This window comes from Thermothelomyces thermophilus, chromosome 1 (assembly GCF_000226095.1).
Source record: "Thermothelomyces thermophilus ATCC 42464 chromosome 1, complete sequence".
NCBI classification, from domain to species: Eukaryota; Fungi; Ascomycota; class Sordariomycetes; order Sordariales; family Chaetomiaceae; genus Thermothelomyces; species Thermothelomyces thermophilus.
The window spans coordinates 3,685,169-3,711,933 of record NC_016472.1 but is presented as its reverse complement, the minus strand read 5'-3'; the positions used below and the strand labels follow the sequence as shown (position 1 = coordinate 3,711,933).

Sequence of the window (26,765 nt, the reverse complement as noted above, 5' to 3'; positions counted from 1 at the left end):
CTTTATGTTTCGTTTGTCATGTCTCCTCTTGTCGACTCCACTTTTACCACTTTTGCTATTCCTTTTTATGATATCCTTTGTGAGGACGTTACGAACATGAGGCGTTTAAGGCGGGATATATAGTTCGGGGTATCATTAACGGTTGGATTGATTTTCTTCCTTGTATCCTCCTTGGAATTATAATACTGGTACATACCAGCTATGCAAGTACCCGGCTTTTTTTTTCCTCTTCCCTATGCGCAATTTGGATTCGGGCAAGCCCTTTCGTTCATTACATTACAAAAGATATCCCATCACCAGGAATATTTTGGAAAAAAAAAAACAACAGGAAGGATAAAAAAGAAGGGACCCCCCCCGGGTGTCTAGTCGCTCTCGGTGTACGAGTCCTCGTCCTTCTTGTTACCCTTGCCCTTGCCTTTCGCCTTTGGGCCCCTTTTGGCACCCTTCCTGGCGTCCTTCTCGGCCTTCTTGTCGACCTGGTCTTGAATCTTCTGCCTCTCGGAGGCTCCCCTCGCCTGGAGCTCGGCCTCCTTGTCCCTGAACTCGGCGCTCTCGACGTCCATGCCGATCAGGCTCTCGAGGAGCTTGATCTCGTCGGCCCAGATCTGCTTGTTCTCCACCGTCTTGCCGTCGGGCCCCTTCTCTTCGATGGGCGTCTCGAGCACCATGGGCAGGCCCTGCAGCAGCTCGTGGTTCATGATGTTGTGGAAGGCGCGCAGGCCGAGGAAGCCGGTGCCGATGTTGGCGTGCAGGTCGCGGTGGGAGCCGAAGGGGGCCTTGCTGTCGTTGAGGTGGAGGGCGCGCAGGTAGCGGAGGCCGACGACCGAGTCGAACTCGGCCATGGTGCGGGCGAAGGCGTCCGGGGTGCGCAGGTCGTAGCCGGCGGCGAAGGCGTGGCAGGTGTCGATGCAGACGCCGACGCGCGACTTGTCGTCGACGAGGGCGATGATGTCGCGCAGGTCCTCGAAGCGCGAGCCGACCACGTTGCCGCTGCCGCACATGTTCTCGAGCAGCGTGACGACGGACGAGGTGGCCGCGTGCGCCCGGTTCAGCTGCGCGGCGATGCGGGCGCACGCCGACGCCATCGGCTCCCCCCCCGTCGAGCCCGGGTGGAAGTTGTAGAGGGCGATGCCCAGGGCCTCGCACCGCTGCAGGTCGTCGAGGAAGCTGCCGTACGCCTGGGCCGCCTTGGCCTCGTCGGGCTGCGCGAGGTTGACGAGGTAGGGCCCGTGCGGGAGGATGTGCTTGCCGGCGTCGTAGCCGTGTTCGCCGAGCAGGGCGCGGAACTGGGTCTTGGCCTCGTCGGCCAGGGGCGGGTTCACCCACTTGCGCTGGGACTTGAGGAAGAGCGCGAACGCATTGGCGCCGATGTGGACGGCGTTCTGGATCGAGTTGTGGACGCCCCCGGCCCCGGACACGTGGGCGCCGATGTACATGGCCCGCTTCAGCGACGCGACGGCCGTTCGGGGTGCCAGCGGCATGGTGATGCCCTCGGCCTCCTCCTTGGCGGTGTTGGCGGTGGTGGTGTTGGCCGTTTTGCGCTTTTTGGCCGCCGGCTTCTTTTTTGTTTCTTGGCTTTCGCGGCTGTTTGCGTCCTCGGCCGGGCTGGTGTTTTCGATATCCTCGCCGTCGAGATCCGGCTCGGCGGCAGCGGTCTTGCGCTTCGAGGCCTTCGTCTTGATCACATCGACCTTCACATCGACCTTGGCATCGGCGGCGGATGTCGTCGTCTTCGTCCTCGTCGTCGTCACTACTGTGCCGTTGACCTCGACCGAAGTCGCGGAAACGACCTCTTGTCCCGCACGAGTCTCGGACTCGGTCGCTGCAGCCTTTGATTGTGCCGCCTTTCGAATCGATTGTCGGGTCGATGGGCGTCTGGCCATGGCGTCCCCGAAGCAATTGGCCTCGTCGTCGGGGGATGTGAATAGCACGGATCAACCTGATTGATTCACGCACAATCGCTCTGGCCAGACTTCGACTTCGGAAGGCAAGGCGCGGCGAGACGCGCCGCGAAATCACGTGCAATCCGAGCGCCCCTAATTTAACGGGCTGGTAAGGTACATAGCTAGCCAGAGTCGAGCCGGCTTCTTGCCGAGCGGCACAGCACAACTCTGAGACTGCAATTGTGCAGAGGATTTTGCGAGGAGTTGTGCCTGCTACACAGTAGACGACCAGAGAGGGTGATACGCTCATCTTCCATTACTATTACTCCGTACTAGGCTTCTTGAGCTCTGAGATGACCTCATTGATCGCCTGCGGGATACGAACGCAGAGAGTGTGCCTTCTGAATTCCATCCCGTTCGTCTCGCCTCGTCAATAATAATCGTTTTGGCCCCCCGCAGTGCGCTATCAGATCAGTCCGGTTCACTAAAAGTAATCCGTACGCAGTCCAGAGTCGCAGCAGTGTAAACATAGAATACGGAAGTTGGGCAGGCAGCCATATTTCGTAGCGCCTCGGCTGCCTTTCCGAGCGTTGGCGCGGGACCCTTCCCCCCAAGTGATCACTGTTTGAGCACCGTTGCATTCGGCTCCATTTGCTTAAACTGGCCATTGCGGCTCTCAGTCAGCGTCAAATGTCGCTCCGTCAGAGTCCGCTTGTATCCAGGGGCCAAAAAAAAAAAAGGTCTTTTCTGTTTGGCAAAGCCAAAGAAAGTAATCGTTCAAGAACCGTACCGCATATGGTGTGTTTCAACCGATGCGGACAGGACTCTGCCACGCTTTCTGTGGCCGTTGCCCAGTCGTATTCGGTAGCGGACCTTCTCGGGGTGTACTCCGTTGCACATTAGAGTAGAATTCCGTTGTTGTTAATAAGCAATCCATTGTTACACGCCCTGCCCCCATCCACTACTAGCATGCTGCCCAGCCAGCATTGAGCACAACCGCGGGTAACAGTGAGGGGCAGTGGATCCTGTGCTATTTTTGTTCCCAAGGGCTCACTCGTCGGACCACTTGTCAATCTGAACCACGTTACTGCCGGCGAGAGTGGGTTGCAGGGACTTGGACTCCGTTATAAGAGACGGAGTATGTTGGGGCGGTAAGGTAGGTATCTTGGAGCACTAGCTGTTTGTTCTGTGAGCCATTACTGCAATGAAACAATCGCCTCCCCAGCGGAAGTGTCGCCTTAGTGGTTAGCTGATTACCCGGCTATGTTGACAGCGGGTGCAGCTACTTGCAGTGTCCCGGCGAGGCAACAGAAACAGGGCAGCCGCTCACTTCATCCTGGGTGTGGGGACGGGAACCCGCGGACATCCCAAAGCCCCCATGTTGGTGGTGGCTTTTCCCTGCCCGACTTTTGCTGGAAACTCGGGGTGAGCGAGCCTCGGCCGATCGATTTGCATTCCAGAAAACATCCTCGGGCGGGGACAGACGGGGATCATTCAGCTTTTACACTAACCCAATAGTCAGTTATACACCGCCTGTGTAATCCGTACTCGTAATCACCCGCATCAAGGAGCGGAGGTTTTGCCCTGCTGAGATCGCCTGTTCGATGTTGCCGCGCATGCATTCGTTCGCAAGGATTGTAAATAGTGTATTCCGTAGTGAATTCCGTACACTGCGCAAAGCTTGTCCGGTTGGTGCTTGGTGGCTTACGATCAAAAACCCTTGGCGCACCTGAGGCCGTAATGGACTTTCCAAACCAAGAAGCATTGCCCGCTTGGTTGCTGCTGCCGCCGACACCACCTCCATTGTGACCCCTCGCTGTGACCCCTCGCTGCGCCCCCCCAGAAAACTTAAACCAGTTTTGTGTTTGCAGTTTAGGGCGGCGTTGCAGATACAAACGCGCACCTTACCGCCCGGTTTCTGTGGCGCTGCGTGTACCATCTGCCGCTCTGCCGTCGTGCCGTGTTACGGTCGCATTCTCTCTTCGACTGGGAGCGCCAACCGCAGCACCAACAGCCTGCGCCAAAACCGCCGTCGAGGAGGGGGGGCTTCTATCCTGCTGTTTCGCTGTGTGTTCCTGCGCGCTCATCTTCCACCCTCGTAACACCACACACAACTTTATCCGATGGCGAGCCACATCGCCGGCCCATGACCCCCCCTCTCAGGCTTGAGAAATCGGCTGCCGTGATTTGCACCCGGGTCCGGGCTTAGTCGTTAAACATGGCAGACAGCGACGTGGTTACCGACGCCGGCGAGGGCAGGCGGTCATCGATTGAGAAGAAGCCCATCGTCATACCCAACGACGACGATGACGACGACGACGGCCTCAAGCCCACCGATCCGCCCGCCTTCGAGCGCCTCCCGGATGAAATCATCGAACAGTATGCGCCGCTTCTATTATATGTCTTTCGTCGTCGCCGCCCAGGCTTGCTCTTGTCTTGTCCGCTCTTGTACTTACCCGATGTCATAGAATCCTCCGGGCTACCGACCCCAATGGCTTCGCGTCGCTGGCCCTGCTCAACTCGAAATGGAGGAGTGTCGCGCAGCAAGCCCACCTATACGCCTACCACCTCGCCAGATGCCCGTCGTACTCCATGAGCCATAATGGCCCGCCCAAGGCCACCAGCGACGACGACTTGCCCAAGCTCCGCCGGCTATTTGCGAGGGAAGTCAAACGCAACCTGTTCGAGGCGTACCTTCGTCCCAGCCGCACCATCATCAAGATCATCTCGAACTCGATCAGCTCCTCGTCGTCCCCGAGCGGCGAAGACATTCAGTTCAGCCCCTCGCCGAGAGGGCACCATCTGCTTGCCTATAACTCGTCCAGGATACACGTCCTCGACCTCCGCGCTCCCGAGATCGTCGTCAAGAGGGAGTTCAAGATCCTGCGCCGCCCCGCCGCGACGTGCATCAACGACGAAGGCACCAAGCTGGCCGTCCTGCTGACCGAGATGGAGGTGGACATATACGATCTCAACGAGAAGCCGCCAAAGCGGACACACTCTATGATCCTGGACCACAACCCCCGCGCCATCGCGCTCTCTCCCTGCGGCTCCGTCCTGGCCGCCGCCTACGAAGGCGGCATCGAGGTCTCGTCCATCAATCCGGGGGCCCTGGCTACCGACAGGAGAGCCGTCAAGTGCGACTCGGTCGACGCCTTGACCTTCTCCTTCGACGGGACGCAAATCCTTGGCACGACGGTGCAATCGTGCCAGCCCAACACGGTCATCCTCACCGCCCCTTATTACGATCCTGCCAGCCACATGTCCGATGACAACAATATCAGTGCGCTCTGGACGACCTCGATCCTCTTTCCCAACACCAGCCGCGACTGCAGCCATGCCGTCCTGATACAGAACGGCACCTACGAAGACGCCGCCTGGACCTTCACTTACGACAGGAGCTTCGAGACATTCCGAGCCGTGCGCATCGATGACCTGCGCAATGGCACGACCTACTTTACCGGGCCGGTGCCCAGTCCCAACTCTCAAGCTCGCCTGCTCCCCTGCACACTTCCCGCGGCTTCCTACCACGGCGATCTCGTCTCGGCCGGCTTCCAAGGCAAGGACGTTTGGCTCTATGGCGTGCCCGAGGATCTCGCCGCGGTGCCCGAGGCCGCGAGTGCCGGTGCCGACAACGGCTCCAACGGGAGCGGGCTCTCCCGCGGCCCGTCCATCCGCTCCAGCGCCAGGATGCAGGAGAACGATTCGGTGAGGGTACCGCAGTGGCAGATTCTTTGCGACAAGCTTCGCAACACCTTCGTCGCCGGCTACAAGGTCGGTGAGCTGGAGGGCGTCAACACGGTCAAGTTCGTGGCCGATTTTTCCGACTCCAGCATGAAGGAGCGCTTGGTCGTAGCCGCTCGCGGTGTACTAGCGCCCAACATGGGCCTGACGGAGGAGGAGGCGGTCGACTTCGTCGACGGTGGCCGCATCACTATCATGGACTTTGACTATGCCGTCAGCAACGGCACCACCAGGGAGTGCGTTATCGAGGTCGGCACTACGGAGGAGCCGGAAGTGCTAGAGGAAGAGCACCGCGACATGGCCACCGAGGTTGCTATTGTCCGGAGACGGACGGTGGCCCAGAACAGGCGAAACCATGGCGCCGCCGTCCTGCGCAGCACGACAACTACCTCCCGCCCCCCTCCGCTACCTACCCAGACCTCCAGCCAGTCGGGGGCGGGCGACGATGACCCTCTTGTACCGCGTCGGATCGGCGTTCCCCCCACCAGGGCGACGCAGCAAACGGAGACGAGCGACGATGCCGAGACGCAGTCGATCGAAGAGCAGGAAGCGCTGGACGCGCCATACTCCCATGCAAGCCCCCGGTCCGGGACGACGCTGCGCCGTGCCGCCACCGCGGCCGCCAACACTCGCCGGCTCCATCCGTCAGCAGCCGCTGCCGGCCACATTGTTTATCGCAGAGCCGACGGGCGGGCCGAGCATCCCCACGAGAGCGATGCCGACAACTGGGTCCCGCCGCCGCCCCCCTATCAGAAGGAGGATCCGTGCGATCTGCCTTCCTTCCTCCGCCATTCCGCCATTCTCCCCCTGGTCGGCCCAATTACGCAGCCGGCCGGGCAGGATGCAGAACCGAGGCCAGACAGGAAAGCCCTGCGCAACTCGTCGGCGTCGATACATCATCATCAGCACCGTCGAGCTCACACAGCAACATCGGCCAACCGGTTCTCGTCACCCGTTCCACCCGTCCCACCGCTTCCGTCGCTCTCGGGCATTCCCCCGGTCCCGCCGGTCCCGCCGGTCCCGCCTGTCCCTCCTGTTCCATCTCTTCCCCCGGGTGTAGCCGGTTCACCGTTGCCCCCTGCTGCCCCCCTTCCGCATGCTCAATCTCGGCAGCGCAGCGGGAGTCTGGGCGGCCCGTCAGCCAACGAAGATGCTGCACGGCCGGCGTCACGGAGCTCGCGCTATCTCGAAGGCGAGAATATCTACGACGTCTCCCCACCCGACTCGCCTGCGCTGGCGCCGGTGCGACAAGAGGTCTCGCGTGACCAAAGTAACCCTGAGCAACCTGCTCAAACGAGCATGGTGTCACCTGCCTCACCCCAGACAGCAGATGGTGGAGCCACTGCAACCACAACTGGTACGCAGACGGCTTCCGTCTCCCCAGAGGGCGGCTATCCGGCGACTCTTGATGTCCAGGCGGCGGTGCAGGCTGCGACGCAGGCCAGCAGCAGCCTTGTTCCTCCCTCAGATGAGCCGCCGGCCGCGGATCCCTTGGTACGGCGTATCTCGGTCTCGAGGACCTGGCCGATCCAACCGATGCCAATAAACACCAACGCCGCCCCGACTGGATATCCCTACTCAGCGCCGCCCGTCAACATGAACGCCGGCGAGGCCTTCTCCCAGGCTCTCCCTCCCCCGCAGGGCGAGCCGAACCCCAACACTAGCCGCCGCACCTCGTACCACCGCCCCGTCTCCCAGCAGCAGCACTACTCCTTCCCGCGACCACGGCCACAGTCGCCCACCGCACAGTTTCATGCCCGCGCCACCATTCACGAACCGCAGCCCAGGCGGCCGCTAGACGATGTCGGCACAGTCAGCACGCCTCCCGTCGGGGACATGCCTCTGATCATTAGCACGCCCAAGGGAATCTCGGGCGCCTTCGACCCGCCGGAACGGCAACCCTCCCAAAGCCGCGCCGAGACGCCAATCCTCGCTCCCATCCCTCGTCACCCGCGACCGCAGACCCAGGCTTCGATCCTCCGCCCGCAGGACCAACAGCAGCAACAACCACCACCATCACAACCACCCCACATCAGCACCATGTATGGCGGACCCCTCCCGCCTCCCGGATCCAACTCGGTACCCCCAGTCCCCCCAGTCCCCCCAGTGCCCCCGGCTCCAGGATCGACAACTTCGACGGGGAGGCTCTCCCGACGGCTGCCGAGCCTGAGACGGAGGCGGAGCAGGGCGGGGCGGTCGGCGGCTAAGAACGTGGCGGACGCGAAGCGGCGGGGGTGGAGCGGGCAGTCGACGAGGAGCAAGAGCACGAAGCGAGGAGGCGGCGGCAGGACGGGAGAGGCGGACTTCGACGCTGCCAGCAGCGCCGCCTGGACGGACGTCACGGCCGACGCTTACAGCGTCCGGGACGCGTTCGGGATGGGCGGAAGGGGCAGACCGGGGACGGGTGGCGGCGCTAGTGGCAGCGGGCCGGGAAGCAGAGCCAAGAAGGGGAAGTGTGTTGTTATGTGAACGATCCCGGGGTTGCTGCCAATAGCGAGAGAACAGAACATGTGGTGGAGGCCCGATATGGTGGTTGGAATGCATCTTAGGCTTTTTTTTTTTTTTTTTTACTCTCTCCTGTAAGGATATGGGTGGCAATACGATACCAACAAATGAAGTCGTAAATCTATGTGCGAAATACATGTGCTGCCAAACGACGCCCAAATCGCCAGGCAGGGTCCCTCATCCCGAGCTACAACCCACACACATAACTAACCCACGATCAACCGACCAAGCAGACAATCAACCAAGCAATCGCACCATCTAATCAATCAATTGAACCAACTGTCAATCATCACACGCACGCACCGGCCTCCTAGGCGGTGCGGCCCGGCTGCGCGGCCACCTCCGCCGCCGTCTCGACGCGGGCGCCCGACGGGACGGCGTCGGCGTCCTGCCCGCTGCATGCAGCCCGGCCGAGCCGCCGCTGCCACCGCCAGACGCGTCGGCCGCCCCGGTTTGCTGTCGGATTTCGGACTTGAGCGCCTCGGGCACGGGGGGACCGTCTTCGGCCGCGATGGGGTTGCCGCGGCTCGAGTTTGTGGCCAGTGTTTTTATTTTGTATTTTTTTTTTTTTGAGTCGTCTTGTTTTCTGTCCGTTTTGTTTCTTATGGATGGGCTCTTTATTTCCTTTGTGGTCTCGGTGCGGTTGCTGCCGAAGCGGCAAGTGATGTCATGGTATCCACCAGAGCAAGTACGGATTAAATGTTCAATTCGGCACTGTCAAAAAAAGGATTCTGCACGGGCCAAGACGAAAACACGATAAGTTTAGTTATTCCTCAGCATTAGCGCACATACCATCCGGAACAGCGCGCCAATTGGCCTACTTTTTCCTTCTTACCTACTATATGCTATTACACGCCTGCTCTCACACATATGCTGGCAGCAACTCGGCAGCTGTGGGCTAAAAATGTGCCGCCGAAGCGGGTTGGCCGGGGCGCTCCTGGCGCCACAGTCGCCCGAGGCGCGCAAAAGAGTCTCGTCTCCAAAGAGACTCCGAAGAAGCTGTTCGCCGCCGCCATGACCGTCGCCCTCGACACGTCGCGCGGCACCACGGCCGAGCTCCAGGTGAGTGGTTGGTTCGACACCCAGGGAAAGACAGACGCGCGTAGAGACGCCCTCTTCCTCTTTTTTTTTTTTTTTTTTGTTTTTTTTTCCTCTTTGAAGAAGCCATGTTAACAGCGAACGGGGGTGGGAACCTAGGATGCCGCGATTGACCACGTCCAGAACTGGATGGGTCTGGGGAAGCGAAATCCGCAGCGTCCCGTCCAGCCAAACGACCGGAACGCCGCCGTCGTCCTGGCGTCGAGGTCGCTGGCGTCTTGGCTGGATGACGACGCCTTTGTCGCCCGCCTGCTCGCCGCTTCGGGCATGGCCGACGTCCGTTCTGCCAACGTGTCCGTCCTGACCGCCGCCGTCGACGAGGTCCCGCGCTACGACCGCCGACTCGACCATTTCACCTCCTCCGAGGGCATCTCCATCCTGCGCGGCAATAACCGCCGCATCTTGCCCTTCTTTCCCCTCTCCGCCGCCCCCTCGGCCCCTTCGCCGCCCCGCAACAACCTCGGGGGATCGCATCCCCCGCCCGGCTCGCTCGAGTTCCGGCCCCCGCCCAAGACGGTCGGCGGCCCCCAGAGAGTCTACGTCCCCCTTGCCAACACCCTCTTTGCCAATGGCCGGCCGAATACCATAGCTGCCAGCCAGTGGTGGTTTCCCAACCAGATGCGGATCGGCTCCCAACTTCCCCTTCTCATGCAAAAGGTCCACCTGAAGGAACATACCGTCGTACTTCCTCCAGACGACCTGGGCTTCCCCGAGGGTTCGGGATCCTTAGTGTCCGCCCGAGTCGTCCCGGTGACCCCTGCGCGCAAAGTCCTCAACAGCATGGGCAACATCCTATCCAAGCTCGAGGTCGACGGCAAGTCAGTCCCGGCCTCGGAGGAGCTGGAGCGCATCATCCCTCTACTTCTAAAGGCGCCCCGCAAGCTACGGGACGGCGACCACCCCCCAGGCGGCCCCTTCAATGTCTGGGCCTTGTCGATACCCCCAGGGTACGCCCACAGCCGCCACATCTTACAGCCGCTGCAGCTGGCCAACTACAGCCCTGACCAGGAATGGAGCCTGGCCAAGCTCGCGGCCTACCGGATGAACATTCACCTCGCCTGCGGCTGTCGGTTACACAAAGTCGGTGAGTAACGCCGCCAGCCACACAACGACCGACGTTGGACTTGGAAAAAAACCATTGCCCGATCTAACCAGCCCGAAAACTTATAGTGAGCGGCGGCGGCGGCTGGGGCGCGAAGCAGGGCCTCTTGTCCCTAGATCCCCAGACCGAGCCCCTGACCGACGAGGACCAAGACTTGCAGAGCTTTATCGACTCGTTCTCCCGTAAATATGACGACGGTTCTGTCGACGGCGGCAGCGGCAGCGGCAGCGGCATCGCCCCTCCGGGTTGGTATGTGCAGTTCTTTGTCGAAGCGGCCTACCCCGAGCCGCAGCAATACTTGATCCCGGAACCTCGCGGCTATGACCCCGAGGAGAGGCCCAGGTCCGTAACTACCGTCTTCGGCACGCCCGGCGCCGTCATCGGCGCTTCCCCGCTCGATATCGTCAGGTCCTATCCCAATCTGTTCGGCGGCGTCTCTTCCGAGGGCGTCTATCTCGTCAGGAGATCGAAAGCCCAGCAGGCGCTGCTCGCCAAGGAGGAGAAGCTGGCCCGGGAGCGGTTGCAGCTGGCCTCCCAGGAGGAAAAGGAGATGACCTGGGAGGAGGTCAAGGCCGAGGAGAAGAGACGGGCCCGGGAGGAGAAGGAGGCCTTGCGGGAGCTTCAGGCCTGGAAGACGCAGGCTGCGGAGGAGGACCAGCCTAGGGAGGAGGGCCGGATGACGAAGGGGGACCAAGCCAGGGAAGAAGAGAAGCAGGCCCGGGACGAGGAGAAGGAAAAGGAGGAGGAGGAGGAGGAAAAGAAAGAGGAGGAGAAGAAGGAGGAGGAGAAGAAAGAGGAAGAGAAGAAGGAGGAGAAGGAGAAGGAGAAGGAGAAGGAGGAGAAGAAGGAGGAGAGGAAGGAGGAGGAGGATGGACAGAACAAGTGGATCGTGTCCAAGATGGACACGCCACGCTCCTACCTGCTATCTCAAGCGAGCCCCTACGCGGGGGTGCCGCTCTCACCTGCGAACCGATCGCCGCCGCCATCCGCGGCCTCAAAGCCTCGCGCCCCCCATGCAGGACGTTTGACGGGACGGAAGCCTCACGTCCCCCAAGCAAAACCTTCGACGGGGCAGAGGGTTACAGCCCACAAGTCGCCGCGGCGGACTTCGACCCCGAGACCGCGATCCCAGAATCGCCAGCAGGTGGGCAAAGCCAATGGGTCAACCCAAAGTTTGTAATATAGAGTCCACTTGTGTACGAATAGAGATTGCATCTTGTGAAGCAGATCGCACACGAAGTATAGTACATCTCGCTGTATTGCACTTGCTTTCCCTTTCCCCCCCCCCGAACTCGTCATGTGGCAATTTCCGAGTAAGTAATGTACAGTGTCTGCGCACTCACTCAATCATGTCAATGTCCTCGCCCAGGTTCTGCTGTTGCTGCTGCTGCGCAACAGCCCCATTGATGCCCGCCGCAGCGCCCGCCGCAGCACCCTCACTCTGCCGCGCAGCGCCACCGCCTCCACCGCTACCGCTGTTGAAGTAGTCCTCCATCTCGGCATCCAACTCCTCCTGCGTCTTCTTGGGCCGCCCGCTCCGGTCACCGCCGCCGCCACGGTTACCCCGGGCACCCGACCTCCTTCCACCACCACCACCACCACCACCACCATCCCTCCGCCTGCCTCCTCCACCCCGACCACCAATGGGACTCCTAGACCTACTGAGCCTGCCGGATCCGCCGCCTCCGCGGGGCCGATACCGATCCACCCCCCTGCGCGCAGCCTCCTCATCCGAGTCCCTGCCGCCGCCGCCACCTGGCCCCCTCCGGTGTGGCGAGAGCGAGCGGGACCTGCCCTGCCCGGGCACCGTAATGCGCTCGGCGAGCGGGCGGCCGGCGTTGGCGGACGAGTCGAACGGATGGTTGCCGCCGGACCGGCCTCCCCCCCTCGAGGCGCCGGCCGACGGCCCGCCGGGCAGCAGGGTCAGCCTGATGGGCTGGCCGGCGGCGTTGGCGCCGTCGTACTCCCGGATGGCCTGCAGGGCGTCGCGGCGGGACTCGTACGTCACGAAGGCGGTACCCTCAGAGCGGCCGGCGCGGTCGTACTTCATCTCGAGGCTGATGAGGGGGCCGATGCGGGAAAAGAGGTCCTGATCACGGGAGATGCCAGGTTAGGCTTGGTGTAGCGAAGAGTTAGGGGGGGAAAAATGCGGATGGGATATGGCAAAAGTGAGAGGGGCTAAAGGTAAGTACCTCGAGGTCTTCTTGGGTCAGTTCGTAGTGAAGGTTGTCTACCCTGAGCTTGGTGCCCCTGGTTTCGCTGCGGAAGAGTCAGAGTCGAGGTAGGTCTCGGAGGGGTTTTGGCGGCGGCGCGAGCTCGTCCTACCTGGTCGGCTCGGGAGAATATCTGCGTCTGGGAGCAGAGCGGCGGCTCCCTGAACTGGGGTGTTAGCGGCTAAAGAAGAAGAATTGCTACAGCACAGCTAGGAATCAAAAACGTACCGTAATCTTCAAACTTGTCGTGGACCCATTCGCTTTAACACCGCGTCAGCCCGCTGTTCCAGGCCCAAAGACACCATTCGGGAGTACGCACGAATCAAGGTTCCGCGGTGCGTCATCTCTGAAGGACTGTCCCGTCAAAAGAAAAATCGATCGGGAGCATGTTAGCCGGCAAGATTTCAAGTTGGAGCTGTTAACCTTCCCCCTCCCCCCCCAAAAGTAGCTGTCCGATCCGAAAGTGATCCGGGGGCGCAGGCATCGGGCTTGCACGCGAAGCAGACACACGCACGCGCACTGGGAACGTGTGCGCATGGCTGCGTCGTTCGAACCATGTGCCGCAAGTGATCGAGGGGGAGGACGTGGGAGGAAGAAAGAAGGGTTCAATCAACCTGATCGGTGTCGGTTGCCCCGACGGCCAAGTCTGAGCACATGTTTGTTTTTTTCTCCATCGGACTATTAGCCTGCTCGTACCTTTCTGACGCCATCTCTGGGGTAATCGGATCTGTCGCGGCGACGGCCGCCGCGAGAACTTCTGTTGTTCTACAACATCCTGTCAGCCCAAAAGTGCCACAGTGTTGGGGGTCATTGGTCATTTCGCAGTACGGGAGAGGAACAAAGCTTGCGCGCGTACCTGCTTGCGCTCCTCAAGGATCTCGTCAAGACTACGATCGAGGGCGCGGTCCATTGTGATATACTCCTCGCACTTGCAATTGTAGGATGGTGTTGACTTCTGGATGATTGTGGGACGAACTGAGGAGCGTGAAAGGTTGAGCCTTGTCAGTTGCCTCGCGAGCCGAGACTTTGACTACCCGCTACAAGGGCAGAGCAGGGATACTTAAGCCCCACTCACATCCACCATTGTACAGTATGTATGTACCAGTGACCTTTGGATGGGCTCAGCGGGGACCCTACAAACCAGAACCCCAGAATCCGCCGACGGTGCATGCAGGATCATACGCGTACGAAGTCGTGGTTTCAGTCTACGTCGCATTTTGGTAACCTCCCTAACTCTGCGTATATATGGCACTGAAGAGCCGGTAAAAGCCGTTAAAAAAAAATCAGACCAGCCTTCCTTGAGAGGCACCACCGCACTCACACCGTTCACCAATTAAGGTGCAGGCGCCAAACCCCCTTATCAACTATCAGAGCTTTTTGTGGATGCCAACCAGATGCCGACCCCCCCACAAAAAAGGGCAAAAAAAAAAGAGAAAACCCTGTAACTGGCAACCTCTTCTTCTTTCTACCCGAAATAGCGGTGTCCTTCCTCAGGTATCCCGAAGAAGAAGGAGTGTATATTGTGTCAGATGAGAAGGTCGTTTTAAATCAGGTCGGCCACGTTCATGGGCATCTCCTCGATCTGGGTGCTGTAGAATTGCTCAATCTCGCGCATCATGCGCACATCATCGGCGGTAACGAAGTTGATGGCAACACCCTTACGACCGAAACGACCGCCACGACCAATGCGGTGGATGTAGTTCTCCCGGTTGGCGGGAAGGTCGTAGTTGATGACCAGCGACACCTGCTGGACGTCGATACCACGGGCCAGAAGGTCGGTGGCAATGAGGACACGGGAGGAGCCCGAGCGGAACTCCTTCATGATCAGGTCACGCTGAGCCTGGTCCATATCGCCGTGCATGGCCGAGACGGTGAAGTCGCGGGCGGTGAGCTTGTCGGTGAGCCAGTCGACCTTGCGGCGGGTGTTGCAGAAGATGACGGCTTGCGTGATGGTCACAGTCTCATAGAGATCCGACAGGGTGTCGAGCTTCCAGTCCTCCTTCTCAACGGCAATGTAGAACTGCTTGATACCCTCGAGGGTAAGCTCGTCCTTCTTGACAAGGATGCGGACGGGGTCGCGCATGAACTTGGTCGTGACCTCGAGGACGTCCTGGGGCATGGTAGCGGAGAGCAGGACGACCTGGGTAGACTGCGGCAGCAGCTGGAAGATGTCGTAGATTTGCTCAGTAAAGCCACGCTGGCAACTGTTAGCACTTGATCTGTGAGTGATAGAGAGGTAACAAGAATTCACATACGGAGAGCATCTCGTCGGCCTCGTCCAGGACAAACATTTTGATGTTGTCCGTCTTGAGGAAACGACGCTGGATCATGTCTTGGACACGGCCAGGAGTGCCGACAACGACCTGAGGGCCGTCCTGAAGGGCCTTCATGTCCTCGCGGACACTAGTACCGCCAATGCAGGCGTGGCACTCAATGTTCATGAAGTCGCCAATGGCAACAACGACCTTCTGGATCTGCTGAGCCAGTTCACGAGTTGGGGCGAGAATAAGCGCCTGGCATTGCTTCAGGTTCGGGTCGATCTTCTGCAGAACCGAGATAGAGAAAGTCGCGGTCTTGCCGGTGCCGGACTGAGCCTGGGCAATGACGTCGTGACCTGATCGCAGTGTTAGTGCCCAATTGGACGTTGTGATCGCAAGGATGATCGTCCTTACCCTTGATGACCGGCATGATAGCGCGCTGCTGAATAGCAGACGGGCGCTCGAAACCGTACGCATAGATGCCTTTCGTATCGTTAGTGGCTGCCCAATTGCCACCGGGGTGCGCAGGTCAGAGGTAGCGCTTACCGCGAAGAAGCTCCGGCCTCAGGTTCATCTCATCGAAGGAGTCGACGGTCTCATCGTAGTTAGACTCGATCTGTCCTGTAGGGGGAGACGACAATTAGCGACTCTATTCCCATAGTTTTCGGCACCGTTGTGCATGGGTGTTAAGCGAGCATCGCAGTGACCCCAGGGGATATCGGCGCACTGCTCGGGGGGAGTCGTAAAGCGACCTGCGGAAGAGAGCGAGAACAAACGTACCCTCGGGGACATCCTCGAGACCCTTGTCGGTAGCCATGATTGCGATGTAGAGTTCGCGATAATTTCCAGATCCAAGCCCGGCTTGAACCTAGAAATTCAGAAAGCGTTCGTTGGTGGGGTAGTGAGAAAAAAATCCGCAGACAACTCGGCGCGAGTGCTGCAGAGGTCACAGGTGAAATAGAATTTCCAGAAAAAAAATAGACTCAAAGTTCCCAGTATTCTAACCGAGAACAAGTGAATCTATGAAAGGGCGTGGTATCTGAACGTGGTGATTCTGGACTTGTGGTGATCGAGAGAGGAAAGAGCTTGAGCTGGGTGGACAGCGATAAAAATTCCTTTTGGCGGAGCAGAATTTATCGCCGCCTCAGGCAGCAACCCCGCTTCAAACCAACAAAGGTTAGTGGGGCAACTTGCTTTATTATTGACCTGATTTTTTTTTCCTCGTCTGGCAGTGGTGCAAGGGGGGCAAAAACTCCATCTCGGTAATCGACTAGTAGTGAAAGTTTTCCGAGGTGGAAGCCTTCTCAAAGCTTGTTCGTTCAGCTTGGCTGTAATCTTGCTGGTGCCAGATTGCACATCAATGCCTCTCTGACTCTTCGAGATCCTCAACGACGCATTACCCCTCTCCAACAGCCAGCCGATTCTCCAATACCGCACTCGAAACAACGTTTCTCCACGGTTGGCACAGATTCGCACATGATGCTCCTGTCCTCGAACGAGTGGCAAAATCAGAACTGCGCTCTTGAGGAGGACGGCAAAGGGAACCAACTGTCGAGCCACTCGGTGACTGGCAGGGGCGGCAACAGCAGTGAAGATGATTCCACCATCGACTCGTCCATTCCACCACACCCCCTCGGCATCAAACCCTTGGGCAACAAGTACTTCTCTGCCGGCGCGGATGCTAGGATGTCTATAGGAGCGCTTCAGGCTCTACCCGATGAAGTGCTTATGCAGCTCTTGGAGTATATGGATGCGAGGACATTAAGAATGTTAGGCTATGCATGCAAGTATCTCTTCGCCTGCTGCATGGCTGACGATGTCTGGAAGTCGGTCTTCCTGGAGTAAGTGGTTCCTTGCGATCTTAGAATGACATGCGAGGTAGATATCGCAGAAGCACAAAGCAGCGGTGGACTGTGTGCCATGCTGTGTTGCTCCCTGTGAGCATGCTGGGGTCGGCCCCGGAGCTTGCCACCACCCACATCGTGCCTATGCCTCTTGCTTGCAAAAGCTTGAGGTGGACGAGTTGCGACGCCGGAAGTATATATTGGCCAAGTGGCTTACGATGACGTTGCCGGTCCCGGAACATCTGTTGACGATGCTCCAGGTCAGATCTCGGCAAGAAAACCTCCTTCGAGTGGCGAGGGTCCTGGAGAGCAACAGTTCTCGGCTTGTCGCCGGAACAAACAGCTCGGGTAGACTGTAGCAACGTCTTCTCTGATGTGTTACACCGCCCGTTTGTCTGCAGCCATATCTCTTTGCTTCAGTACACCCGGAACATCCCAGCCGCCAACCAGATTGATCGCCTTCAGAACATGTCGTATGAGGAGTTTGCAGAGAAGTGGAGCAAGAAGCCGTTTATCCTCACCGATTGTATCCAGCCTTGGCCAGTCACCAAGTCGTGGACTCTGGAGGGTCTCCTCTCTCAGTATGCGGAGGTTGTGTTCCGAGCGGAAGCGGTGGATTGGACGTTTGCGACCTACTACCAGTACATGCGGAACACCCAAGACGAGAGCCCTCTCTATCTCTTCGATCGGAAGTTTGCCGAGAAGATGTCGCTGAAAGTCGGCAAGGAGAACGGGGCGGCATATTGGAAGCCCCAATGTTTCGGGCCTGACCTGTTCGAGCATTTGGGAGCCGAACGGCCAGCGCACCGCTGGCTCATCATCGGTCCAAAGCGCAGCGGATCTACTTTTCACAAGGATCCCAATGCGACGAGTGCCTGGAATGCTGTGATACAGGGCGCTAAGTACTGGATCATGTTTCCTCCCTCGGCGACCGTGCCCGGCGTGTTCGTATCCAAGGACAGCAGCGAGGTCACTAGCCCGCTCAGCATCGCGGAATGGCTGCTCGAGTTCCACGCAGAAGCAAGGCGGCTCCCCGAGTGCAGAGAAGGGATTTGCAGAGCGGGCGAGATTCTGCATGTCCCGAGCGGCTGGTGGCATCTCGTGGTGAACCTGGAGGACGGGATTGCCCTAACACAGAACTTTGTGCCACGGTCTCACCTGGGCGGTGTTCTGTCCTTCCTTAGGGACAAGGCAGATCAGGTATCCGGGTTTGAGAAGAGAATCTCGGATCCGTACGGTCTCTTCGTGAGCCGCTTAAGGGAAGAACAACCCGACTTGCTCGAGGAGGGTTTCAAGCAACTGGCTGAGAGGAAGAGACGGTGGGAAACCGTAGTTGGTGACGTTGACAGTTCTGGGGATCAGCCTCAGAAGAAGAACACTGGCTTCAGCTTCGGGTTCGGATTTGGGGACGAGGATGATGAGATCCCCTGAACCTGTTGGATACCCAGTAGTCTCGAATGCAACATGTTCACAACGCACATCCCTGGCTATAGATCGAAAGTTGCCTTTCTCCGCACGAGTGCACCAGGCGCTAAGGCTGTACTTTGCACCAATTCAACATCTATAAGGTCCGTTGTCCAATCGTATACGGATGAGTTAGGTGCTTGACCTAGTGATGTGCTTGTAAGTGTGTTGTTAGTGTAGGCTGTCACGGCTCGGGGAATTGCTCCAATCAGACACGGCCGTGCATTCAGCTCGCCTAGCTCAGGGTGGCATTGGGCTCATCAGTATCCATGCCACACTCTGAGCTCGCCCCGAAGCCAGTTGGGCCAGCGGAGTGTCTGGGCTTTCGTACGCTGTCTGGTGGAGTGAGCATGTGCTGGGTGGCTCATGGGTGTCTTGAATCACGGAGGACCTGGGAAAACATTGACATACATACCTGCGTACAGTGTGCAAGGTATGTTATGTACCTAGTAGTGTGCAGTTAGGGAAGGTAAGGAAGGATGGTGAGGTGGTTGGGACCCAGTACATCAGGCAAGTACCTAAAGGTACGCATGTAGCGAGATGTATCGAGTACGGATTACTCCGTATGTATGTACTAAGGTAAATGGTAATCCGTGCAAAGCCTCCTTCCAGGTGCCTAAACCCCACGTTGCTCCCAACTTGGAAGGGGCCCCCGCCGCCCGACCAGTCGTCTCTCACCTCAGCGCCAGTCGTCTCGGCAGCTGTCCACTTTATGCTGTCCCCGCCGCTCGGCTCCGCTCCGGACTCAGCTGAACACCCGACGCGGACTGCCTGGGCGCTCTGACACCCATCTCGCGTTGAACAATCCCATCAAGTCTGCTGTCTGCCAGTCTGGTTTCTCTTACCTGCTCTCGCGGGGAAACACTCTTTCCGCTATTTCCCCCCTTGCGATTACCGCTTTCCCAATATACACCCCCACGTCGCGTATCTACCGCTTCCGTTCCTCTGCCCCTGCCCCCAGCTGCAACTTCCCCTGGAAACGATACTCCCCGGGCACCCCTCGATGACAATATGCGACGAGACAGCCACTGCTGCCGCGATCCCTACGTTCCTCGGTCCTCGTATCGTACCGCGCTCTTGATCCTGCGGTGAAGCATTCTTGTCCCGAAGTCACCACGCCGGAGCTCGGCGGACAGCTCACCGACTCCGCTCGACGCCCAACAAGCTGCAGGCGGGACTTAGCACTGCTTCCACCGCCTCACGCTCTCCATCCCACTCGCTATATCGATTCACTGTGCCTCGTTTTTGTTTTTGATCCTATTTCCGATCCACCATTGATCATAAACATCTTGGTCCATCACGCAGCCGACTTCCCCCTTAGACCGTACCGTAACCGAGCGAACCGGCGCATCTCCCGAACCTCCCAGCCCGCCCTTCGCACTTTCCATCAATCGAAACCATGGTCTCCGACGAGACATACGAGATTTGCTTGCCCGTTCTCCAGGACTCTTCTATCGAAGACGAAGACAAGACGGACAAACTCGAAGAGCTCCTCAAAGAAAAGACAAACCTGACCGGGCAGGCCCTGGAGAATGCCGTATTAGATGCATTATGGAGATACCGAGAAGGAGGGAGGAGCGCGACGTCGCCGCCACCAATACGGCAGAGTATCCTGCGACGCCCGTCACCGGCATCCTGGCGCGGTTCTGGGACCCCGCTCTCGAGTTCGCCGCGGCTGGGTGTTAGCCCACTTGCCCCGCCAGGCTTCCTGCATACACCACTGAATCGGACAAAGTCGTCGACTGCGTCCCCGTTTGGATCTCCGCGACCGTCTCCGAGGCTGACGTTTGCTGCTCCCGTGCCTCACAGCCCGAGCCTGAACGCCTACCAGTTTGCCCAGGACGACACGCCGTCACAGGAGGTGTTTGGCGAGTATCAGTCGGACAACGTGGACTGGCTAGTGAGCGACGATGCAGTCAGCGTTACGTCTTCGGTTGGTGGTTCCAATGGTCTGAACGTCAGCGCGCCTGAATTTGTTTCCACCCAGCAGCAGCAGACAGACATGACACCTTACGATATGCTGCGGTCAATCCTCGGGCAGTCCAAGTCGGATGAGGAGATTAGCGCTTCTCTCGCCATGCATGGCTACGACCTGGGTGCTACTGTTGCGGCCATCATGGAGAATCAGGTTCAGGACAATCTTGCGTCAGCTGCAAAGGCTGAAGAAAACCGAGTGGTTATCGGGAAAGCAATGAATTCCGATGGACGCCCGGGTACCCCGGCGGAACAACAGAAGTCGGGTGTCATCTGCAAATTCTACCTTTCCACAGGCCAGTGCCTGCGTGCCGATTGCCGGTTCAGCCACGACCTGAGCAGTCACATCTGCAAGTGAGTTGGGAGAAAAGCATCTGGGGCGGACAGAAACACTGACAAAGGGATATTAGGTATTGGGTTGCGGGCAACTGCCTCGCCGGCAATACCTGTATTTTCTCGCACGATCCGGCACACCTCGTCAACCGCCTGCATATCGATGGCGCCGGCACACCGCCAGCGCAACATGCAACCGTTAATCTACAGGACTACAGCAACTTTCCAGCGCTGCAACCAGGCACGCCAGAGCAACTCTTTGCGACTACGGCCAACTACCCCACACTGGGGGTCACTCCTCCACCGGGATTCAAGACGCATCATACCTACCCCGACCGTCCCCGGTCTCGGCCGGGAAGTCGGCATCAACAGAAAGACAATACACAGTCCGCCCCGTCGCCAGATGACGCGGATGCGTTTCCGTCTCTCGGCGCAGCTGTCGCCAAACAGGGCAAGAAGCATCACGGCAAGAGGGGCGGACATGGTCACGGGTCGAAAGAGAATTCGGGGCCCAGCACGCTGGCGGATATTGTGAAGATGTCGCCGTCGCCAGCACCGGCCACGCCGAACCGCAGGGCTCCGCGTAACGGCAGCTCAGCCAACGTCCGTAACGGGGAGAACAGCGCGGCAGCGCAGGCGATCCCGACCCCGAAGCATATCCCCTGGCTGGAGACGGGCGAGAGGGCCAACAAGGCATATCTCAAGGCACGGCAGGAGGCCATCAAGCACGGTGGCCTCCGCAACAAGTTCCTCCAAAGGTCCGTTGCTTCGCCTGTCTGTGGTTTGTGGGTGTGTCGACTGGACGCTGACTGACCTGGGAAATCAGTGCTGCACAAGCGTGGAATCGCAACGACGCGCGGGCTGCCAAGGCGCTCAGCCTGCGGGGGCAGAGCGAGAACGACCTGATGCGGAAAGCGCACCGCGAGGCGGCGCAGCAACTGTACGAAGATCGCAACAAGGACAGGGCCAGCTGCCCGGAGATCTACGTGGACCTCCACGGGCTGCACCCCGAGGAGGCGGTCGAGTACCTCGAGGGCATCCTGATGGAGAACGTGAACGAGAGCAGGCCGATCTACGCCATCACGGGCACGGGTCACCACAGCAAGAACGGTAAAGACAAGGTCGGCAAGGCGGTCCGGAACTTCCTCAACGAGTGGCGGTACGCGTACCGCGAGTTCTCGGTGCCCGGCGACCGCAACAGCACGGGGGGCATCCTGGGTATCGACGCGCGCAGCTGGGACCGCTCGCTGTCGCAAGACGGCAAGACACTGACGAGGAAGGAAGAGAGCAAAGAGGAGGTGGATATCCTGTCCCAGGGTGTCGAAATCGGCGAGGGCAAGGTTAAGCTGCTGGTTAGGGACACGTCGGTGGGTAAGGAGCCGCCCAAGGGGCCGTCGGGGGGGAAGAGCAGGTGACATGCAGGGAAGATGGCGGGCTTTTTGGTCGTTGCTTGCTTCCTCCTCGGAGGAATCGTCTCTGAGAGAAGTCAAGGTAACTTCAACTATGAGAGAAGTGGAGTACGTCAAGTCGAAATTTGACCTCTCAATGCAGTGTCGTGTACTCGTACTCCGTAGTGTACATGTACATACCCATGTACGCATGTGTACACTACTGAACGGAGTTACCGCGTCAGGGTGCCAGGCACCGATCCGAGACCATGATTGACCATGATTCGGAGCGAGTGCCGGTAATGTGGGCCCCGTACTTGGCAATGACGTTTTAGGATCTACCGGAAGATCGACAATGAATGATTCCCAGGCGGTATGGAGTACCGACAGAGGACAGAGCTGGGAATCAATGATACATCTGGAGGATATGGTAAGGAGCAGCGACGAGAAAGAACAAGAAAAGACCCATGCAAGTGAAGCCGTCGAGTGCCGTGTAACCCAATCGATGGCTGTTAGGCTGCTAAATAAAGGCAGCCACGATCGGACTTTACACGGTAGACATGCTGAGAGCTAGTTACTGCTAGTACGGATTACTGTAGGCAGCACCAACTCTGGTCCCGCCCTCTACTCTATAATCTGTACGGTCTTGCGTATGCCTGACAGTTCAGTTTTCTTCAGTCAGGTAACATTGGAGGAACCTGGTCTTTTGGTCTTTTCGATGAAAACGGTCTTAAAATTTCTTACATACCTTACTATGGCGAGATGAATCACCTTGCGTCTTGTCAATTCCTAGCTTGTGAAGCCAATGGTGTACTGCTTACGTACCCCCATGGTCTCTGTGCCGCACCCTAGACTGGTTGGTTGGCCTGAGCTTTGGAGCCAACAGAGCTCCGCCAAGTCTGGACCGATCTGCTGTAACAGCAACACCCCGGCAAGCCCGACATGGGACTTCACGGCCGACCCTCTTTTTTTTACGACGCTCTCTCTCTTTCTCTCTCTGTACTTCTTCGCTGACATCTTGCGGTCTCCAAGAACAATACAGCAAGGAAAGGGACCCAATGCGAATCTCGGCGACGGCGTGACAGCGTATGTGCATATCCACATACCCGATACGGAACATTCATTCAGTGGACGCGGCCGTTATGCGCAGGTAGCAAGCAGCAGGTTAGCTCATCGCACCAAGCTTCCCACCCTTCTTCTTCCGCCATTCCCGGTTCTCCGGGACGACCTACCACCCCCTTACTTAACACAACCCAAACCACAAAAAGTCACCGCGATGCCTGGCCCTTCTCCTTTGGAGGATGACTTGTTCTCCGATCATCAGTCTCCGAGGCCATTCGCCTCTCCGCCGACCATCATCACCACCCGCCCCTCCTCCGACAATGACGAGGCCGATGACGACTACGACGGCGCCGCCCGCCCAGACCAAGACACCCGGCCCGCCTGGGCCCCACTCCCGCACCCGACACCCGCCGGCGCCCGCCGGCTCTCCTCCCATCGGGCGACCGGCAGCATCGGCAGCATCTCCACCGCCGCCGCGCGGCAGAAACAGGAGGAGGCTGCCCCGTTCCTCGCCACCGCCCTAGCCGCCCTGTCGAGCCTCTACGCCCACTACGTCCGCTTCTACCGCTCGCTCCCGCTCTACCAGCGGATCCTCCTGGCGGTGGCGGGGGCGGCCGCGCTGGCGACGGCCGTGCTGTTCCTGGCCTACGGGCACGCGATCCTGTCGGCGCTCGGCACGGCCGCGCAGGCGTGGCGCGCGGCGGCCGGCGGGTGGGGGTGGCTGCCGGTGTGGCTGGCGACGGCGGCGACGGCGTTCCCGCCGCTGGTGGGCTACTCGACCTGCGTCACCCTGGCCGGGTTCGTCTACGGCTTCCCGCTGGGCTGGCCCGTCGCCGCGACCGCCACCGTCGCCGGCTCCGCCGCCGCCTTCCTCGCCGTCGCCCGCGGGCCCCTGCGCGCCCGCGTCCACCGCCTCGTCGGCCGCGACCGCCGCTTCGTCGCCCTCGCCCAGACCCTCCGCCACGACGGCCTCGCCGTCCTCGTCATGATCCGCCTCTGCCCCCTCCCCTACAGCCTGAGCAACGGCTTCCTGGCCACCGTCGGGAGCATCGATCTCGGCAGGTTCACGCTTGCTACAGCAGCAGCAACGTACGTTTTTTTTTCTTTCTTTTTTTCTCCCCTCTTTCTCTCTCTCTCAAACCTCTTTCCTTAACATCCCCTTTTTTTTTTTCTTCCCTCCCCAAATTATTCCTTGTAGAGTGCGTGGCGTGATGCTGACAAAAAGATTATAAACCCTCCAGGCCAAAGTTGCTCGTGCACGTCTTCATCGGCTCGCGGCTTGCCCTGCTGGCCGAGTCGGGCGATAAGATGAGCTGGGGTGACCGCGCCGTCAACTACATCAGCATGCTCGTCTTCGGCCTGATCGGGTTCGCCGTCGGCGTCTTCATCTACCGGCGGACCATGGCGCGCGCGGCCGAGCTGGCGCGCGAGGCCGAGGCGGAGAACGGTGATCCGCTCCTCGATGGTGCCAGCGGCGACTTAGAGCAGGGAGTCGTCGCCGGCGACGACCTGGAGAACGGGCGGATGGTTGACCCGGACGAGCTGGATGCCGCCGTCCTCATGGATGACGATGACATCTCGCTATGGGACACGGCGGGCGGCGACGGGTACCGTGATAGCTGGGACGACGAGCCGGCAGGCACCGGCATAGGGGCAAACGGTCATGCTAACGGAGGTACAAACGGCGCAAAGAAATAGTTCGAGGGGCTATGCGCGGTGTAGTGCGTGTGTGTCCGTGCTTGGTTGCTGCATACGGCGGCGTTTGGATGGGCAGGCGTTGAGCAGGGTTGGGGCATATGGAGAAATAGACGGTCTCTCTGGGAACGCAATATAACAATCCTTGCCAATCTTGGGACGATGTTAAAGACACTGTTTCTTTTCCCAATTCAACCTTCATTCGGTAACCGTGAATGATAGAAATTCCTTCCAACAGCTAAGTGGTATCTTCAATATTTCCCCTTCCCCCATAACGCCTTGCTCGCCATGCCATGAAACCCAAAAAAAAAAAAAAAAAAAAAAAAAAAGAAAAGAAAAGGAAGACAATAAACCATGTAGGCGATGCCACCCCAGCTCGTGACCCTTTCAACGACCCTGAAACTGCTTCATAAACTCAATGGCCTGCTCCATGGGGTACCCAATGAAGACAGGCCCGGAAATGTTGAAAACGACCTGCGGCCGGTCCGCCCTGTCCCTGTTCGCTGCCGGCGCCTCGGGAAGGTTGACGAACGTGGGCTGAGGCGTGCTCGGCGGCGGCGCGTCCGGCTTCGTTGTGGGGGAGGGCTGCTCCGCAGTGTCCTCTCGCCTGGCGGCTCCCGTAAACATCTTGGTATGATCAAATGGGCACTTTGGAGGGCCCGAGGCCTCCTTATCCGCTTGAGCAACGTCTTCCACGGGTTTCGGAGACGGCTCGCGCTGCCGAAGACCTGCCTCCAAGGGTACCGATATCCCCCATGGCCGGCTGGGCGATTCTCCGACCCGCACATCCCGCAAGGGGCGGTCAAAGCGGGCCTCGCGCTCTTCGTCTACGGGGGGCTCGGGTCCGTCCTCTGGCTCCGGGTTGCCGGCCACGACGGTTTGGGCCCAGTCTTCTACTCTCTTGTTTGAAGCTCTGTCGGCTTCCTTCAGGTCGTCCTGCGACGGCGGCATCAACGGGCGGTGCAGCTGGCTGAGATCCTTGACCATGTTCACAAGGTTCCCGTACTTGGCATCGAGCTTCTTGACCTGTTCCTCGTTCCTCTGGTACCGCCTGACGCAGACCTCATGGCTCCGAGGGATCGCATGCTTGTGCGTTTCAACATAGCGGGCAATCTCCTCGGGCGAGTGCTTGTCTAGGAAACGAATGGGGCACTTGGAGGGAGCAGAAAGGGAGGGTTTGGTGCTATCTTCGAGCATGGCAGCGCAAATGGGATCAGAAGATTTATGCGGCGTTGGGTCGGCTGCGCCGGCTGGATCCTGAGAGCCGTCGACCCGCTGAGCGCCAGAACGAAGGCCACCATTTTGATCCGGCTTGGCTGAGAATGGGCAGGCTAGGGCGCCCTTTTTGCCTTCGACAGTGAAGTCCTTCTCGAGGACCGTGGACACAGACGCTAAGCCCTCCATCCCCAGGGAAGTTGACCCCTCCCTGCTGGCGTTCGCACCGACTATGCCGGCCACCAGCTCCTGGGCGGCTTTGCGACCCTCCCTGATGAGCAGTGCGATCTGATGTTGATTGTTACCGGCCTGGCCGCGCCTCGGTAAGGGCACCGCGGCGGTTGCAGCTGCGGGATGCGGATTAAGATCTGGGGGAAGCTGTATCTGTGCTAGGATTTCGGCGACCTCGGGCACGGCCGGTGCATACTTGTCGGCAAGGCACTGATACTATCGAGCTTTAGAGTTAGCCGGATTGTTCGAGGTGGGGGAAGCAAAAGCCATGGGCCGGAGAGCGTGGATTGGCCAAAATCAGAAAATGCGTGTTTTGTCTCCATATGCTGTGCATCCTTGAGGAGGACAGCTCCAGATCTAGAGCTAAAAGGAAATCATCACAAAAAGCGATATTGGGCGGAAAAGGAATCAGGGATCCATTCAATCTCCTAAGCGTGCTTACCTGTTCGTGTGCGTAGCGCAACTTGTGTTCTAAAATGGTCTTGCGATCGATCAGCGACTGGACCTCGTCGGAGAGCGCGATGAACGACTCGGTCAGAGTCTGTAGGAGCTGGACGCTGCCCATGTCACATGGGCTGACAGGGCATTTGTCAGCTCCGGGGCTTATACAGTACTGTGTAGTTGGTTGCATCAGAAGATGCGAGAAAGGATCAAAAGAGAGCTTCGCGCCTGCAGGCTCTTCCGAGTTTTGGAGAGGCGCTGTGCTCCACTAAGTGGGGTTGCCTGAAGAAGCCGAGGGCAACCAGGCACAACGTT

General features: G+C 59.0%; 9 protein-coding genes across 9 annotated transcripts; 5 read left to right on the top strand and 4 right to left on the bottom strand.

The window, feature by feature from the left end:
• Positions 1-22: 22 nt before the first annotated feature.
• Positions 23-1,883, bottom strand: MYCTH_114166 (uncharacterized protein; the record flags this gene model as incomplete). The annotated part of the gene is made up of 2 exons (XM_003659183.1): positions 23-1,737; positions 1,816-1,883. The coding sequence occupies 2 exons, from the start codon at positions 1,881-1,883 to the stop codon at positions 363-365; spliced, it is 1,443 nt and encodes a 480-aa protein (XP_003659231.1). The 3' UTR covers positions 23-362.
• A 2,079-nt stretch (positions 1,884-3,962) lies between these two features.
• On the top strand, positions 3,963-8,176 carry MYCTH_2295983 (uncharacterized protein). The gene is made up of 2 exons (XM_003659182.1): positions 3,963-4,262; positions 4,352-8,176. The coding sequence occupies exons 1-2, from the start codon at positions 4,102-4,104 to the stop codon at positions 8,094-8,096; spliced, it is 3,906 nt and encodes a 1,301-aa protein (XP_003659230.1). The 5' UTR covers positions 3,963-4,101; the 3' UTR covers positions 8,097-8,176.
• A 1,083-nt stretch (positions 8,177-9,259) lies between these two features.
• MYCTH_2295979 (uncharacterized protein) lies at positions 9,260-11,592 on the top strand. Its single transcript, XM_003659181.1, has 2 exons — positions 9,260-10,314; positions 10,401-11,592. The coding sequence occupies exons 1-2, from the start codon at positions 9,360-9,362 to the stop codon at positions 11,510-11,512; spliced, it is 2,067 nt and encodes a 688-aa protein (XP_003659229.1). The 5' UTR covers positions 9,260-9,359; the 3' UTR covers positions 11,513-11,592.
• Positions 11,593-11,671: 79 nt separating this feature from the next.
• MYCTH_2055144 (uncharacterized protein) lies at positions 11,672-13,455 on the bottom strand (the record flags this gene model as incomplete). The annotated part of the gene is made up of 7 exons (XM_003659180.1): positions 11,672-12,421; positions 12,525-12,591; positions 12,658-12,702; positions 12,770-12,805; positions 12,865-12,899; positions 13,242-13,310; positions 13,402-13,455. 7 exons carry the CDS (start codon positions 13,453-13,455, stop codon positions 11,672-11,674), a joined length of 1,056 nt encoding a protein of 351 aa, XP_003659228.1.
• A 261-nt stretch (positions 13,456-13,716) lies between these two features.
• On the bottom strand, positions 13,717-15,343 carry MYCTH_2295976 (uncharacterized protein). Its single transcript, XM_003659179.1, has 3 exons — positions 15,218-15,343; positions 14,801-15,159; positions 13,717-14,742 (listed from the first exon to the last, which is right to left on the bottom strand). The coding sequence occupies exons 1-3, from the start codon at positions 15,231-15,233 to the stop codon at positions 14,089-14,091; spliced, it is 1,029 nt and encodes a 342-aa protein (XP_003659227.1). The 5' UTR covers positions 15,234-15,343; the 3' UTR covers positions 13,717-14,088.
• Positions 15,344-16,043: 700 nt separating this feature from the next.
• Positions 16,044-18,243, top strand: MYCTH_2295973 (uncharacterized protein). Its single transcript, XM_003659178.1, has 2 exons — positions 16,044-16,644; positions 16,908-18,243. The coding sequence occupies exons 1-2, from the start codon at positions 16,280-16,282 to the stop codon at positions 18,076-18,078; spliced, it is 1,536 nt and encodes a 511-aa protein (XP_003659226.1). The 5' UTR covers positions 16,044-16,279; the 3' UTR covers positions 18,079-18,243.
• Positions 18,244-19,314: 1,071 nt separating this feature from the next.
• On the top strand, positions 19,315-21,997 carry MYCTH_2295970 (uncharacterized protein). The gene is made up of 3 exons (XM_003659177.1): positions 19,315-20,439; positions 20,496-21,176; positions 21,245-21,997. The coding sequence occupies exons 1-3, from the start codon at positions 19,511-19,513 to the stop codon at positions 21,831-21,833; spliced, it is 2,199 nt and encodes a 732-aa protein (XP_003659225.1). The 5' UTR covers positions 19,315-19,510; the 3' UTR covers positions 21,834-21,997.
• A 744-nt stretch (positions 21,998-22,741) lies between these two features.
• On the top strand, positions 22,742-24,873 carry MYCTH_2295968 (uncharacterized protein). Its single transcript, XM_003659176.1, has 2 exons — positions 22,742-23,957; positions 24,110-24,873. The coding sequence occupies exons 1-2, from the start codon at positions 23,083-23,085 to the stop codon at positions 24,564-24,566; spliced, it is 1,332 nt and encodes a 443-aa protein (XP_003659224.1). The 5' UTR covers positions 22,742-23,082; the 3' UTR covers positions 24,567-24,873.
• A 1-nt stretch (position 24,874) lies between these two features.
• MYCTH_2295966 (uncharacterized protein) lies at positions 24,875-26,635 on the bottom strand. The gene is made up of 2 exons (XM_003659175.1): positions 26,452-26,635; positions 24,875-26,225 (listed from the first exon to the last, which is right to left on the bottom strand). The coding sequence occupies exons 1-2, from the start codon at positions 26,572-26,574 to the stop codon at positions 24,951-24,953; spliced, it is 1,398 nt and encodes a 465-aa protein (XP_003659223.1). The 5' UTR covers positions 26,575-26,635; the 3' UTR covers positions 24,875-24,950.
• Between the last annotated feature and the right edge of the window lie 130 nt (positions 26,636-26,765).